General features: G+C 40.8%; 1 protein-coding gene across 2 annotated transcripts in view; it reads right to left on the bottom strand.

Annotated features, from left to right (window-relative positions):
- Positions 1 to 9,237: 9,237 nt before the first annotated feature.
- LOC139628837 (copine-8-like) overlaps positions 9,238 to 15,784 on the bottom strand; it is a 69,483-nt gene continuing 62,936 nt past the window's right edge. For both annotated transcript variants that reach the window (XM_071490941.1, XM_071490931.1), the window contains 2 exons: positions 15,065 to 15,262; positions 9,238 to 9,700 (listed from right to left, as the gene is read on the bottom strand). In XM_071490941.1, coding sequence (XP_071347042.1) covers positions 9,638 to 9,700; positions 15,065 to 15,262 — 261 coding nt within the window. In that variant the 3' untranslated portion in view covers positions 9,238 to 9,637. The remainder of the gene's footprint in view (positions 9,701 to 15,064; positions 15,263 to 15,784) is intronic.

The following is a 15,784-nucleotide window of genomic DNA, read 5'->3' as shown; positions in this document are numbered from 1 at the left end:
AGACAAAGCCCTCTAATATGAAGGGTTTGAAACAGGAATCAGGTTCAATGTCATTTTGTGACCTTTCAGTGCCTGGTGGCTTAGTCTTAATTAAGCCCATGCTTTTAGGCTGTGGTAAGTTAGGCTGTGACTGTTTACGTTTCAAAGTGAGACAATCTGCAATAATGTGCCCTTTTTTATGACAATAAAAGCATTCACGAGCCTGACGGGGAGGTGACTGAGTCTAGAAAGAAGCTTTGATTGATTCCGTGAAAATGACACAAAATATTTCAGATGAAAAATGAACCATAGCTGACCCATTATCTGCTTAGTTACCAAAACCACCAAACAACAAACTGTGGAAACAAAATGCAAACCATTACCATGTTTTCTGGGATTGCTCTGTGATCAGAGACTATTGGAGAGAGACAAGGCCCTACAAGACATTTTTAAATGTGTAATTCCTCTGGATATTAAGACTTCATATTTTGGACACATATCCCAAGATTGGTAAAAAAGAGACAAATATTTAATGAATATCCTGCTGGAGGCTGGTAAAAAGAATCTCACCAGGGAATGGAGAGCACAGGAGAGCCCAAGTTTAAATGCATGGATAGAAACTACAATGGACATTTATTAAATGGTTTTGTCAATCATAAATTGGAACAATTTATAGCATACTGGGAAAAATGGATTAACAACAACATGAACCCACAGAAGTTAAGATATATGCCAGTTTTTAGCTCTGTTTAAGTCCACACACATCTGCCTCTAGAGCTGCTGAATGCTTGTTTACTTCATTACTCTGCCGTGTGAAGCTGGGCAGGCAGCGTACAAGCTTGATTCCTGAAAACAGCTGTCTGAGGTTTCATATGTGGGATTAGCTGGACTCAGTCCTGCAGTCTTTGTCAGGACTGGAGAACCAAACTCTGAGGTAAGATAGGCTGGATGTTGCATAGAGCTGAAAAGTTTGGCAGCACTAACACCCCTTCAATGTTACAAATACGTATTTTAATCAACTTTACTACAGTAAATATAATATTTGTTTTTTTAGTGTGGTTTGGTCTCCATGAACTCCTGAGAAAACTTTGGCTTTGGCTATTTACATGTTTGACTTCCACAGCATGTTGACGACGTGCCTGTCTACTGCTTAGTGCTGTGTAGGACATGTAGCTTCCTCCCACAGTCCAAAGACATGCACATTAGATTAATTGGCGACTCTAAATTGCACATAGGTGTGACTGTGAGCGTAAATGGTTGTTTGTCTCTATATGTCAGCCCTGTGATAGACCAGAGTTCTGCCCAGGGTCCAGGGTCATCCGACTGCAGTCTGACTGGGAAAACCTGAATTCAGCCTTGGATTTATCTGCGGTGGCACATACAATCTGGATGTTCTGACAGTGACTGGGATTTCAGCCAGGGGTCCCCATTATTTTTCTGTGCTCTAGTCTCATCTCTCTTTGTCGGAGACTTTTTAGACGAAAAAAGTGGTTTCTTCAGTGGAGGAAATTCTGGAAGTCGCTTTCACTGGAAGGCTGCACTGTGTCAGCTCGTGTGGAGGCGGTGCCTGTGTGTTTAAAAATGGGAAAGGCCAATGAGTTAACAGGAGGGAGTCAAATGCACAAACATCCCATATTTCCAGCCCGGTTCCCAAAACTGAAGACAGAAAAACTACAACACACGCAGAGGAGGTGTGACTTTGTTCTCCACTGTATGTTTAAAAGAGTTGTTTACTGCTATTTTATTGTTTAAAATCTAGTTTACAGAACCTTTAAGGAAAACATTACTCAAATGAAGTGCTCAAAAGCATTCATAGTGCATAATCCCAATATTTGTATACATCAGCTCTGTCAAGGGTATAAAAGAGAGAATAAAAACTCAAAATTACACTTGTCATCATGCTGCTTTTGTTGGCAGTGTTTCCCATTCACATTGACTTTGTTAAAAATATTCATTCAGGCGTTTACACTGATCTGTATAAAGATTATATAAGCTCTGAAAACAGAGCCACGTCTGGAGAAAATCCTCCATGGTGCTGTCACATTTACATTCTCCACTTTTGCCAATTGAGTCTTGATGGAGTCGTACATCTGTGCGACACCACAGATGCAGAGAGTGGACAGGCTCTGCTGGCTTGTTTCTCACTCTATGAGGACGAGCAGTGAACGTGAGCTGTCCCAAGGCAAATATTCTAATGCTGAAAATCAGCGTTTTTCCCTCCTTTTTGTTGCGCCTCCTGCATACTCAAGGTGACATGTCTCCCCGAAGACCAACTCATTACCTTTCGCTACGTGTCAACCATCTAAGCTAACAACGAGCTGACAAACTGTCCTTTGGGCTGTTTAACCCTGTCAAGATTCCTGCACACATTAGACTTGTCTTTGCTAAAACAGTCACACTGCTTCACAGAAATCCCTACAACCCACCCTGCATCAAACCCTCTTAAATCTGTCTCTCATCCTTTTCATCATGACACAGATTTCTCAGTCTTGATTGGATGATGGAATACTTCATTCTGTGTCTGCATCGTTGCATCTTAAGATTTGTCTATTATGTAATAGTCTAAAAAAGACCACAACAGCCCAGGAAGGCCTCAGCTTGGGTAAAAATAGAATGGCAGGCACAAAACGATCTGGTTATATATAGCAACACCCCCCCGTCCGCTTCTAAGAATAGCTGGAGCGATGTTTCATACTCCTCAGGACTATGCTTTGTACTCGCCAGGATGTTTCTATCCCTGTACTCTCTGAGTCGAGCGGACAGACGCTGCCTTCTGCAGGGTTGGTATGAGTTTGTGTGCAGCAGGGTTTCCAAGGTGTGCGTCATCAAAATTTTACACACTATTCCTTATCCCATTACTCATCGCCACCTACTTCAGCATCGAGGCACCTGGCAATTGATGAGCTTATAAAGGGGAGCAAGGGAAATAAAACTGGTAGAAATGGCAGCTCAGAGACGCAGGTAGCTCCTCATATTGACTCAAGTGATATTAGATTCATGCTGAGCTTGTTCAAGTCTGCCTTATTGCTTTCGAGTCTCAGCGCTCAGTGCAGGTGGTCCCTGTAGTGAGAAAAGCCAGGACTTGTGATTCCCCGAGGTGAATATTAAAAAGTTTACGTTTTTTTGTCAGATAAAATGAAGCGGGACCTGATGGAGCACTGTAAAAAGAAATAAATTGATCTGTTTTATGATGAACTACTTTTCTGAAAGATATTTTCTGCATTTATTTGGCTTCACAAGTTGTATAATGAAACTAGTTGAGCAAAATAAGTATCTTAGTTGCAGCCCTGAAGGGTCCTAAAGTGCTGCATCTGATAATAATTTTCATATTGATTGTCCTGTTGATTATTTTCTTGATTAATTGCTGACTAATTTTTACACTCAACATCAGAAAGTTATTTGCAAATATTTGTTCGTTTATGATAGATAATAAAAATGTGGCTTTAAACTGGATACAAGTTAGTTTTGAGCTTCTGGCAGACAACGACAACACCAGTGCATGAGCATAAGAGATATGACATCACTGACAGACGACCAAATGAAACAAACCATTACCAATATTAAATTATTTATTTCTTTAGATTCGAGAATTGTTGGTTAATGTAAGTACACAACTCAAAAAATACATAACATAGGTCTAGTCATTTTAAGATGTTTTAATTTGGAAAAGTTACATTTATAAGTGTAGAGACTAATAAGTGTAACACTAATGTACAGTGTTGTTATGGTGAACATGTTAGCAACTAGCTTAAAGTCACTGTAAAGTTAAGCCGAGGGAGCTGAAAGTCAGTTGAGTCCCTCCACATGAAGCCGGTAAGCTTGTTATTTCCACCTGAGAAGAGATTCAGCCATTTCTATGTTGTTCAGGCCTTTTCGAGACTGTCCTCTCATAAATTACGACCCTGTGGGTGTCAGCAGCTTATTACAACCCACAGTTACTTTTTATTGTCAGTGACAGCGAGCTGTCCTGAGAGAGCATCTGTCCTTTCAGAAAATGTCCCAAAACTACATCTTTAAATTCAAGTGACAACGCCCTGTAATACCTCTAATACCTCGAGGTTAATGAGTCGACAAAACACTGACATGGGGGACACCGAACATTTCTTTTAAACATGATCATTCTGTAACCTTAACCATGTGTTTATTAATGCAATCATGATGACGAACGTCTTATAACCTTGAAGAACTTATCTTAACCCAAACCATCATCTTTCCCTAAACTTAACCAAGTTGGTTTTGTGCCTAAAGCTAAGCAAACCAGAGCACTGTCACAAAATAAAAGGGTTAATTATTTTTCCACAGTGACTCCTGCTGCTGTAGGCACAAGTTCAGAGGGGCCAACAGCCTGTATGGGCGTTTAGATGGTGGACAAACACTTATCACATAAAACCAGCATTTTAAAATGTAGACATTTAGACATGACTTAAATGACCAATTAATCTAAATTGTTTCTTTTGCTGTCATTGGACTTTTCAACTATTTGCTTTTATGTAAATGTTTTTTTTAATATTAGAGTTTTATTGCACAGTTGTCAGTTTCATTCACTACTGGCTTTGTATCATTTCTATTGCTGTTGTTTTCACTTTGGTTTTTAATTGTTGTATATATATTTTTATAAAAAGGTACAAAACAAATTAAGGTTATTAATATTATTAGTCACAATAAATTTCTAGCATCCTTCCCTGCCAAATACTACAGATATCCACTTTCTGCAGCACATTGATTCCTTTGGTTGTGATCTCGCTATATAACATTGACCTACCATACTTTGGTTGTGTGCATGTGGGGCTTACAGTGCCAATTAATGGTTCTTATTATAGCTTTGAAGTGGGAGGTGACCATAATAACATAACTCAACATGAAGTTAAAAGTCATATGCAGATAAACATGCGGTGCAGATAGCAACGAGCGCTCATTAAAATCTTGGACAGGACTGGAATGAGGAAGAGATAAAAGTCTACTGGCTGTAATTAGCACACTGTCACTTGTTACACAGCAGCCCACGCTCTTAGCATGTCAGATCACTTCCCGACAGCATCAACCGATTGTTTTGCTGCTGTTCTGAAGAGCAGGAGGCAAACAATTCATATCCATCAAGGCCAGGGGTCTCGAACCATCGGACATTTCCAGCAGATCTGTCATGGGACATTTGAGTTAAAGCATGTAGCAACTGTGCCAGATAATAGAGCAGACAAACCTCACATTTAATGGAGAAACACTGGACTGTGTATTTATAAAGACAAGTGGCTACTACACACACACTAAAGACAAGTGGCTACTACACACACACACACACACACACACACACACACACACACACACACACACACACACGACAATGGCTCTGCGTCTCGTACTCGGTGGTCAGCTCAGCAAACCACTGAAAAAATAAAGTACACCACACACAAAAACAGGAGATTCATGTGATGCTTTTGTGCACAAACCTTGTTTTTTTATGTGGATTATGAATCTGGTCAGATTTGCTGCACCATGAAGCAGATGGTACCATGATGTTCTGTTATTTTTGTGCTCGAAAAGCCATGTACTTGCTTTTTTGTCTCTCCACACGGCACTAAATAATAAAGCAAAGCTTCCACAAAATGTGATCATACAAAGAATGTCAGTGTCATATAATGTAAAAAGTAAAAAGGCTTTGTGGGATCCTTCAACCGTAAACTCCAGATGGCTCAGTGTGAGGGAGAGAAACCCCTCAGTATTTGACAGTAATTCCACCAACGTCTGACTGCTGCTGTTGACACGTGAAAACTTCACAAACCCAAACCCCTTTCAAAACCCTGCAGTCAGACTGGAACATTCACAGGAGTCTCAGTACAGGCTTGTTTTTATTAGTTCTTAAAACACAGAGACACAAAGTTTTCACCATCAGTTAACATATACTTTAAACTGAAGCACAATTACATCTCAGTTTCTCGCTGTCTCCTGCAGTCAGAGGTAATGAAATGATGTTTCACCACATCAGAGCTGTTTTGTCTGCCTTTTACTTAAAGCAGCCTAAATGCACTAACTAGTAAAAAGCACAACTGGGATTGTACTAAAGATTTAAATGAATGAAAATGCAAAGATTCAGGCTCCTTCGAAGGACAGTTTGTTCTTCAGAAGACCTGGGGGCCATATCCAGGTTACAAAACAGCTTTTGTGCACGCTTCTTGGTTATTGTATATTTGGCGTGTTGCAACATTCTTGCACTGACGTCTAGTGTGCACAGCAGGGAGAGAGCTCAAATCTGTTGACCCCCATCTGCCCTGACCTTTGGGAGAGCAGTGGCCAAACGCTACAGCCTGCGCTACAGTTCAAGATGGCTGACAATTTAATACGTAGTGTTTCTGAATGAAACCGTAAAAAACACAAATAATCAAACTGAGACTAAACTGAAGTGTGTGCCGGTGAAGTATCTGCCTTTCGTTCAGTTACAAGGTCTAAGACAAACCACAGATTGAATCGACTGTCAACAGTGTTGACTTTGTATCCTGTACGTCTTTGAAAAATGTTTTTTCACCTTGTAAATAGAACATTTTAGGGAAGATTATAAAAGTTACAAGTAGTTAGAACCTAACATTAACATTCTGGTATCCCATAATAATCCTGTGCAGAACAAAGCAGAACACGCAGTTTTTCTTTTTACAAAAATGCAAATGTTCATATTGCACTGGGGCAATTCTTGTCCATATGTTTCCAAGTTCATTAGCACAAAGTTCCCTTAAAACAGCAAAGTAAAAAACAGTGGTAAACTGGGGTAAATGGAGAAAGATGTCGCACACTGAAATTCTCAAGCTCCCAAGTTTTTATAAGTGCAGCATTTTGACCTGCGAGGTCTTCATCAGGCACACATCCCATCACAACATGTTTACCTGACAAAGACGTTGCAGGTCAAAATTAAAACTGAGAAAGTTTAGTCTGCAGAAAAGCTCTCATTTTCCTTTGTTTCTGTTTTTTGTCCTGCACCTGCACCTGACTGGGGTTGGATGTGTGCACATGTTACGTGTTAGGGTGACTGGACCCTGATGCAGGCCACACCACAGGCAGGTAGGTGCAATGCACGTGCTTCAAATCCAACTGGCACAGTGGCCCTGAGAGCTCAACGCACTTATGAAAGACAACACACAAACAAATTCATCAATTTGATGACACATACGCTGCAAATATTCACAACACAACAGAAGTGTTTCCAGTGGACACAAAAAAGTGTCCGGGGTTCACGTTCAACCCATGACTCTTTGCTGCATGTAATCATCTCTCTCACTCTCTCTCTAAAAAAAAGTGGTGAACCTTAGGACACACTTGCTGTGTGCACTTGTTGTTCAATGCTTTTAACTTCAAAAGTCACAACCCATTGAACAACCAGTGCGTCCCAGCCAGGTCCATCACTTCGTAGTGTCCCCTGGAAACACTCAGGTTGTGTTGTGAGTATTTGCCGAACACGTGTTGTCAAATTCATGAAGATGTTTTCTGAATTTGTTTGTGTTTTGCATGTTTTCTTAAGTTGCAGTGTGCTGAGCTCTCAGGGCCACCATATACCTGGGAAAAACAAACATTCAGGGGTGACCCAACAGCCGAGTGGGTAAGGCACTTACCACACGAGCACATACGCTCTTAGCAGGCGAGTCGCCCGACTGGCCCGACTCTTCCCTGCATGTCATTCCCTGTCTCTGCCCCTTTCCTGTCAGTCTCCACTGTCCTAACAAATAAAGGCCAAGACCATCTGTTTTTAATATCTTACAAAAAACCCAAAAAACAAAGATTCACACGCTCGACAACGCTGGAGAGGCGAGGGAAACAGGGAACAGAACTGATGAACTGACAAGGACTGAGACAAAGACACAGACTAATACACAAGGAAGGCAAGGGTAATGAACACAGGTGAAACACATTAGGGTGGGGCAATCACAGTGGAGGGAAAAACAAGACAAAGACAGGAAGTTAAAACAGCAGTGGACACACAAGGTAATTGATTTCAAAATAAAATAAACCAAAATTCCATATATCATAGAAAGGGCGGATCATGACACACCATTCACCTTGGTAAATGATGAAGATTTATGTTACAGCAGAGCCCCATGTTGATGGTGATAACTGCTATAATTTCCCTTATGTTGAATCACTCGGGGATGAACCACATACTCAGTTTGTGGCTTGCTTCCATTATTTATCCTGCAGTGTCTTTTCCATCAGTCGAGATCATTGTATTTGTATCAGTGACTAAAGGCCACCTGGTCATGTGACATTTCTTCATTGTAGAAGGTGATGAAGACCAGGCTGGTCTCAAGCTGGTCGTGTTGTGCTTATGGTTAACAAACCCCAATGAAGAATCAATCCTCGTATTCAAAGTCTGAGGAATTATTATTCCTCTGTGCCATAAAGCTTCACTGTTGAACAAAAACAATTAAAAACACATCATCTGTTGCACTGGGTGACACGTTGCGTGATTACCATGAACACACACTCTGTTATTTATTTTGACTCCCACATACATTGAAATACCCACCACAGCACCAAATGTTTATTAATCCTCTGCTGAAAACAGTCCCCAGTGAATGATTCACTCCTGTTTGAGAAACATCTTACTGAGCTGTTTTTTAAAGAGAAAACTTTATGTTTGTGACCTGTCTCTTAGTAGGAACAGTAGGAAATAATGAGCTAGCAGCCTGTCTCTCATTACTTTTTCTGACAGTGTCTGTGGCAGTGTCGGGAAAAGTAATGAGAGACAGACTAATACATTCTTGGCTTTGTTTTCTATATGGCATTTGTTTGCAGTGAGAAAAATGCAGAATAATGACGACATTATTTTCGAAACAATTGACTGCTTTGCGAGTACAGAACACCGAGGCTGCGGAGGACAGAGAAAAACTGAGGTAAAAGGGAGCTGTGTTTCTCAGCCAGTCTTTGGAACGGGACAGATGTCACCCCGTTATAACAGCGCAGATCTTGAGGTGCACACTTTAAAGGTGTAATGGTGTGAAGCACATCTATTCCAGTGTGCTGGCTGTTTTAAGATGTTTTACTGGCAGCGTCAACCTGGATGGGAGCCTGTCAACATGGAGAGCTTCTCCAACAAGAGACAAATGTTTCTGTTTTGCAGCAGCCCTCTGATTAATGTATTAATGATGTATTAATCAACACTATGGATATTTTTATAGAAAACTTTAATAACACTTGGTCATGTATGGTACCCATTGGATCCCCACCGACCTTGGAGGATCCCTCACTTTCTTTTTTGAGGATAGAATAAAGAACAAGAACCGTTTGATATGAATATTTATTTAAAGACTTCAATTCTTACAGAAATAGTCATTTGAAATCAATCTTCTGTGGCTTCCATATTTCCAATTAGAACAGTAAAACCTGTGCTGTCTCGTGATATCACGAACCCCGAGAACTGATCTGAAGTAAATATCATGTATCAATGGACAACGTTCATTTTTGATTGGTCTTTTAGTGTAATTACAAGTATCATGCAAAAGCCATGAATCACTCGTTTGAGATTCAAAATGAGGGCTGATGAAAAAATAACAACTGGGTTGATGAATATGATAAAAAAATGACTGTAAACATGGCTGTAAGAGGCTGGACAACATTATCCCCAGCTGAATGATTCTGTCAGCCCAGCTTGTTTTTCTGTTCGGATCATCCTCCCTCTTATTCACATCACTTCAACCACTGGGTCTGAGAGAACAATGCTGAGATGAGTCTGACAGAGGAGTGGCTGTACATGGACGTACCAAAAAAAAACAAAAAACAAGAATCAGTCTTCATCTGAAGGCATTGCACAATTCCAAGATTGATCAGTGAGATTTTTAAGGCAAAAAAGTTCTCTAAAATACTCTGAATTAAGTCGCAAAGATATAATATTACAATTGCTTTTTTAAAACCCACTGGTGCATCTCAGTTAGAAAAGACCTACACATGCACACTCAATGCATGCTATAAAAAACATTGGGATAAAACAGGAGATTCATCACGAGCATTCAATAAAACCACTTTGTTAATATTATATGGTACAGTAAACAACTTCCATGTTATACGTGTGAAGATTACATGGGCGTTCATATGGCCTGGCATGCTGACATGGTACCGCCTTGGCAGAGTGACATGGATGCGACGATGAGCGGTGGGAGGCAGCGAGGTGTAAGCCTACTTCATTAAAGCTTGTTTGTCCACCGGCAGCACAGCGTTTTTTGTTTTTTTTGTTTTTCTTTTCGCCTTGTAGTCTCCTACACAATAAATGCTTCTGACTGTTACTCCTACACTGACACAGCCTCAGAGGAACAGTGATTTCACACATGTGACAAACCCATTGGCGAATGTGAAGACTTCCACCTCCACTGGGTTCCTATACAAAGAGCTTCCTCTTCCTGAGGGCATTTCCATGCACACCAAAGACAGGATGCTTTCAGACCTACACTGGACACATCATTATATGTATAATATATAGTCATGTAGTAGTACGATATAGCTTTGCAGTCAGCTGGAAAGAGTTGCTCAACCCCTCCTAGTGTTTCCTGATGTTAAGACAGGGTTGCATGCTGAAGTATTTCTAATTGTTTACAGTAGCTCTCATGTAATCTGTGTGCATACAGCAACAGAAACAGCAATACTGGATATTTTTGGATTTTAGAGGGTGGTGTCTTTTTTCTTGTCTTTCCAAAGCAAGAAAAAGTAAAACATTGTAAGAAAGGTGTAAATGGTGTAAATGGTGTAAAAGGTGTAGCAAGGCCAGCTAACTATCTTACAACTTACAGCATTAAAGGGGCCATTTTTAAGTTTTCTCTGCTGTCAGAAGCGGGTGGTGGTGATTGTCCCTTCACAAGACCTTTGGCCATTGTTGCATTTACAACACAAGAGGTTCTTATACAGACTTTGAGCAGCGCTATGTCTTCAGGGCTACAGTGAGGCTAGCTGGTTAGCTGCTAACTTCAGTGGAAGAGAAGACAAGAGTTATAGAGACAAGAGTTAACATTGGTGTTGCTTTCCACCTCTGGAGACAGCTGTTTGTGAGTAAAGGAACAAAGTTTAATACTGAACTCTGGATGTTTCTTCTTGACTGGTCAGTAAACAGCTGTTAATGCTAATGCTAGCTATGTAGCAACAGCAAAACTTACAAATAGCTCCTTTAAAAATTACTTCCATGACAAAGGAGTACATATACATACATATTATTATTATTTTTATTATTATCGTCCTTCACAAACTACATTAGTTTATGGGGTTACAAAAAAACAACAGATCGAGTCTGTAATCTGGTCTCTGTATATCATGATTGTCTATCACTGTGTATTTTGGTGAAAATCTAGATCCAAATACAAATTAAAATTTTCTAAATATTCTCCATGATCAACTTTACACATTTAGAGGCCTTGGCAGGGATTTTTTCCTTGTTCATACATGTATATAATCTAAGTTCCAAGTGCCTCCAAACTTCCCATAACAGCTCAACGTCTGAGACTTTAAATGTGAGAAAAGGTTGAGAAACCCTGATTTTACTGATATGAATTTACTGTAAATACCAAGTCACTTTATCTCTGAAACCACTGTTTCTCTGAGAAAACAAGCAAGAAACCCCTTAATCTTCACTCAACCCTCGCCTTGTTATGTAAGTGTCATGCATGTTTCATATACAAATACATGTACTGGATGTACAGTATATATGAGAGTGTGGGTGTGAGATGAAGTTGACATCTTGTCGTGATAAATAAATGAAAGGCCCTGCCTTGTGTTTCAGGAGGACAGTCACAGAGTCCTGGCAGTTTGCTGCAAGTCAGCTCTGCAGAAAACATGTTACAGTTTATACAGAATATATATTTACACAGACATAAAAAAGACGGTTCCTGCCTGATCTGGTCTGATTTGGTTCAGTCTGGTGTTGCTCCAGTCTGATACCAGACTTCAGACCAGTGCTACATTGTGCAATTCGACATCCCCGCTGCCGTACGGGGTCCCCGCGATGAAACAACAATACAGAAGAGTACAAAATCTATCAGACCACCTCTCCCCATGCTGAGGGACCCTATTCAGTCAAAATGAATAACCAGCTTTTCAGGGATGAGTCTCAGCCGACAAAGACATGCTACATTTAACAATATGTCGAATTTGGCAGACAAATGTTGCTACGGCGTCCACTTGAACGCCAGGTCTACTTTTAAACGTCTTGCACACATGAAAACATACATTATTATCTGACCACAATTCGCTCATACAAAAATACAGGCCTGTCGTTCATGATTTAAATATGAATAACTTATGTATAAACATGAATAAGGCCTGTTAGTCATGATTTAAATATGATTACAGGCCTCAGTATAAAATGTAATACTTATATCAGCAGTAAAGAAGCAGCATTACACATACAGTAAAATGACCAATACACAAAAAAGGCAAAAATTTGTACAGCATATAAATGTCTAAGAAAATGTTTAACAAGCAGTTTATAAGTAGACATTTGAATGAAGCGAGTATTTGATGACTCTGAGGCGTGAGTTTAGAAAAATGCTGTAAACCGTCTTTTACATTGATCCCTTGACTGAATAGGGCCCGAAAAAGTACTGATAAGAGCTACAGTTTGTCACACAGATACACAGTAAGATGTACAAAGATTGTTCTTCACACATTAACATGAGGTGAAATGGGGCCTCTGGATACGGTGGCTGTAGCCATAGGAGATGAATTGTGCTTTGCTTAAAGTCACACTAAAGTTTTCATTGCTGGGCAAAACAGCAGGGCTGCATTTGAGTTTCACCCTGAAACGTGGCTGAAAGTGACAGTGCAATTACCTGTTTCTGATTCGAGCGTTTCCTAATTTTTAAAGGAAAACTCCACTGAAAACTGCAGCTTTGATGATCAAAGACTCTGAACAAAAGCTCGGAAAACTTCTTCTTTGCAGAGGGCAGCAGCTGTGCTCGGCTTGGATTCGGAACACTTCCAAAGATTATAATTCAAATATAATAAGTTTTACTATTTAAAAAAGTTAAAAGTTAAATTTCTTGCTTGTAGTGAGAAGTTGTTTGAGAGTGTAGGTATTAAGGACTTTTAACTTCTGTCAAAGCAGAATTGTGCCATAAGCCAAATTAAAAACAGTCTGTGCAGCTGTCTCGAATGTAACCAACCACTATGTCAATTCTGTGGTCATTTTTTTGTTGATTTTTTTTTGGGGACATCCCTGTTTTCAATCCCACTGTGAGTTTTAATTTTCACTTGTACAGTAAGTGAACTGTCTTTTGCTCCTTCAGTGATCTTGCTGCTGTCTTCACATTTCAACTTGGCAGAAACAGCTGAGACACAGACCCTCACGTTCTCTCTCCAAGCACTTGGTTTAATAAACCTTGTTCATGAATGAACGAACCAGACCTCTATCTGTCCACAATTATTAACTGCTTCATCACCCACTACAGAGCTGTCAATGAGCACAACACTTAGAGACCTATTTGAACTAATACTGAGAGTCCATTGTAATTGTCGTGAGTCTAAGTGAAGAACAGCTGCTGTGAACCTCAAAGTACCAAGCTGCAAAGAATTCAGAGCCTTTCAAACCTTCAGGTGCCGTGTGTTTGATACCGACAACACAGGTTTCCCGTAGAGTTTTCCTTTAAGGAGATGATTAGTTACATGCTACAAAACCTTACTGATTTTTACAGGCTTCAACTTTTAGTTACACTGCTGTTTGACAACATGGAACTAAAAACTGTGCTCACAGTCATTGATTTGATCCATACGGGTGGCCGTTCAAAGAAAAACATCTGTGCATTTTGCTGTGTGGGTTAACTAATTTCTGTGCAAGCATTAACAGTGTGTTGCCACCACAAAGGTGCAAGTCCCCTGATCTAATAGCAACCAAAGTGCTATAATTCTCAGCCTGCAGTTTGGCAAATATGTCGTGAAACGTTAGTGGGAAAGGTAAAACTGTGAACTCCACAGACTTATCAAAATTCACTGACACACCAACACTTTGTTATTTAATCAGCAGTTTTTGGCAATCCTAAACAAAGTGAGAGGTAGAGAGACATAAACTAAAAGGAAAAATGCTTCTAAAGCACAATGTTATTCCATGAAAAGAGACTTTAAAATGTAACACACAGTCAGGTTCGGTAGTGAGATGTGTGTTTTTGACTTCTGGGCTTGGAGATCCACATTTCCAGAACCCACGGAGGACACTGTACCTGTTAATGTTATCTGACAAAAGAGTAAGGCTGGTTCAAGTCCCTGCTGCATTTGATTTGACCAGACTCACAGGAAGCACAGCTTCCTTTTGAGTCAAGGCAGGTGGACGGAGCAGAAGGTTGGAGCGTGGGAAGATTTCAGGCGGGTGATGGGTTTGGTCTTAATGGAACATGGCAGTGGTGGCGGCGGTGAGGTGGTGGGGGGAATTGTGTGGGAGGGTCAAAGCCCTGAGTGCAGGACAACAGTGCATGCTTCTCTTAAACTAGCACATGCTCCATTTATTTAAAAAAAAAAACACACTCTGTAATGAAGAATGTGGCACCAAGGCCTAAATGTTTTTGTACAAATCCACAACCTCCAGTTTCTGCAGCTGAAAAATAGGAATCTGAAAGGTTTTCACATTAGTCGGTATAAATTCCCTCCTGACAAAATTTCTCCACTTCAGTCCTCAGTTTTGTAAACATGTATATATCAGAGAAAGACATGATTTTGTGAATGACAGAGAAAGTGGAAATAGAAACAGCAGACAGATGAACAGTGTTTGGAAAAAGGGCCTCCAGTTTGGACCCTTTCAGTCCAACAGCTGCGAGTGGTCAGTTTCTGTCCTGATCACACCTTCTGGTGCAGTCAGGTTGATCTCAGACCCTGCCCCCATCACGACCCTTCAAGACCCCCACCTTTGTCCAGTAAGGGAAAAGTTCCTTCCTCTAAAAAGTGGGAGCATCCCACTCGGGGTTATCCACGTCACTGCTCACGGCCAAAAGTGCAACATGAGAGAGCAGGCGATGTTCGCCGTGTGCTCAAAAGCTTCCAGTGAAGAGCAGGAAGAAGAAGAGGCAGAGAAGAAGAGAGTAGAGGCCAGTAGAGTCGGCTGGCCAGCGTCGGAGCGAGGCCTCAGCCTTTAAATTCGGCTTACCCGTCTGGTGAGAAGGGGGTGGATAGCTGGTGGTGGGCAGGGGGTGTAAGGAGGTGGCAAGGGCCCGGGTTTGATGCCTCTGGTTCTCATGTAGGACAGGAACTGGTCTGGGATTTCAGCAAGCACTTCTTTCGCCAGACGGGCCATGCTGAGGATGTGGTTTCCTCTCCGGTCGATGTAGTCTCTGAAAGGGACAAACTGAGGAGAGGACACAAGGAGAGAAGAGAGGGTGAAACAAGGAGTGGAGAGGATAGGATAGGACAGAAGAGGAGACATGGTGGAAGAAGATGGAACAAGGAAAGGAAAGGAAACAAGGAGGGATGAGAAAAGGAAACAGGGAGAGGTAATGAAACAAGGAGAAGAGGTGGGAGAAAACAAAAAGGCAAGAGGAAAAAAGGAGAGGAGAGAAGAGGAGAGGACACATGGTTAAAGGAGATGAAACAGGGAAAAGAGAGGAGAGAAAACAAGTAAAGAAGAGGGAACAAGGAGAGAAAAAGAGGAATAGAGAGAAGGAGAATTAAAATATCAGGTAAGAAAAAGTGAAAGAGAAGAACAGAATAAAAAGGACAGAGAAAAAGGTGAATATAGTTTAGAGAAGCGATGCAGCAGGAGGGAGACAGAAAAATGTCAGAGTGAGAACAAGAGCACAGCTGAGGGTCAAGCACCATGACCTTTTCCCATTAATCATAAATCCTACATTTCTCTGGAGACATTCTGCTG

Source organism: Trachinotus anak, unplaced genomic scaffold (genome assembly GCF_046630095.1).
Source record: "Trachinotus anak isolate AG129_WGS33_773 ecotype Australia unplaced genomic scaffold, CSIRO_AGI_Tana_v1 ptg000002l, whole genome shotgun sequence".
Lineage (NCBI taxonomy): Eukaryota > Metazoa > Chordata > Actinopteri > Carangiformes > Carangidae > Trachinotus > Trachinotus anak.
Note: the sequence above shows the minus strand (reverse complement) of the source record. Positions and strands in the feature narration are given on the sequence as shown.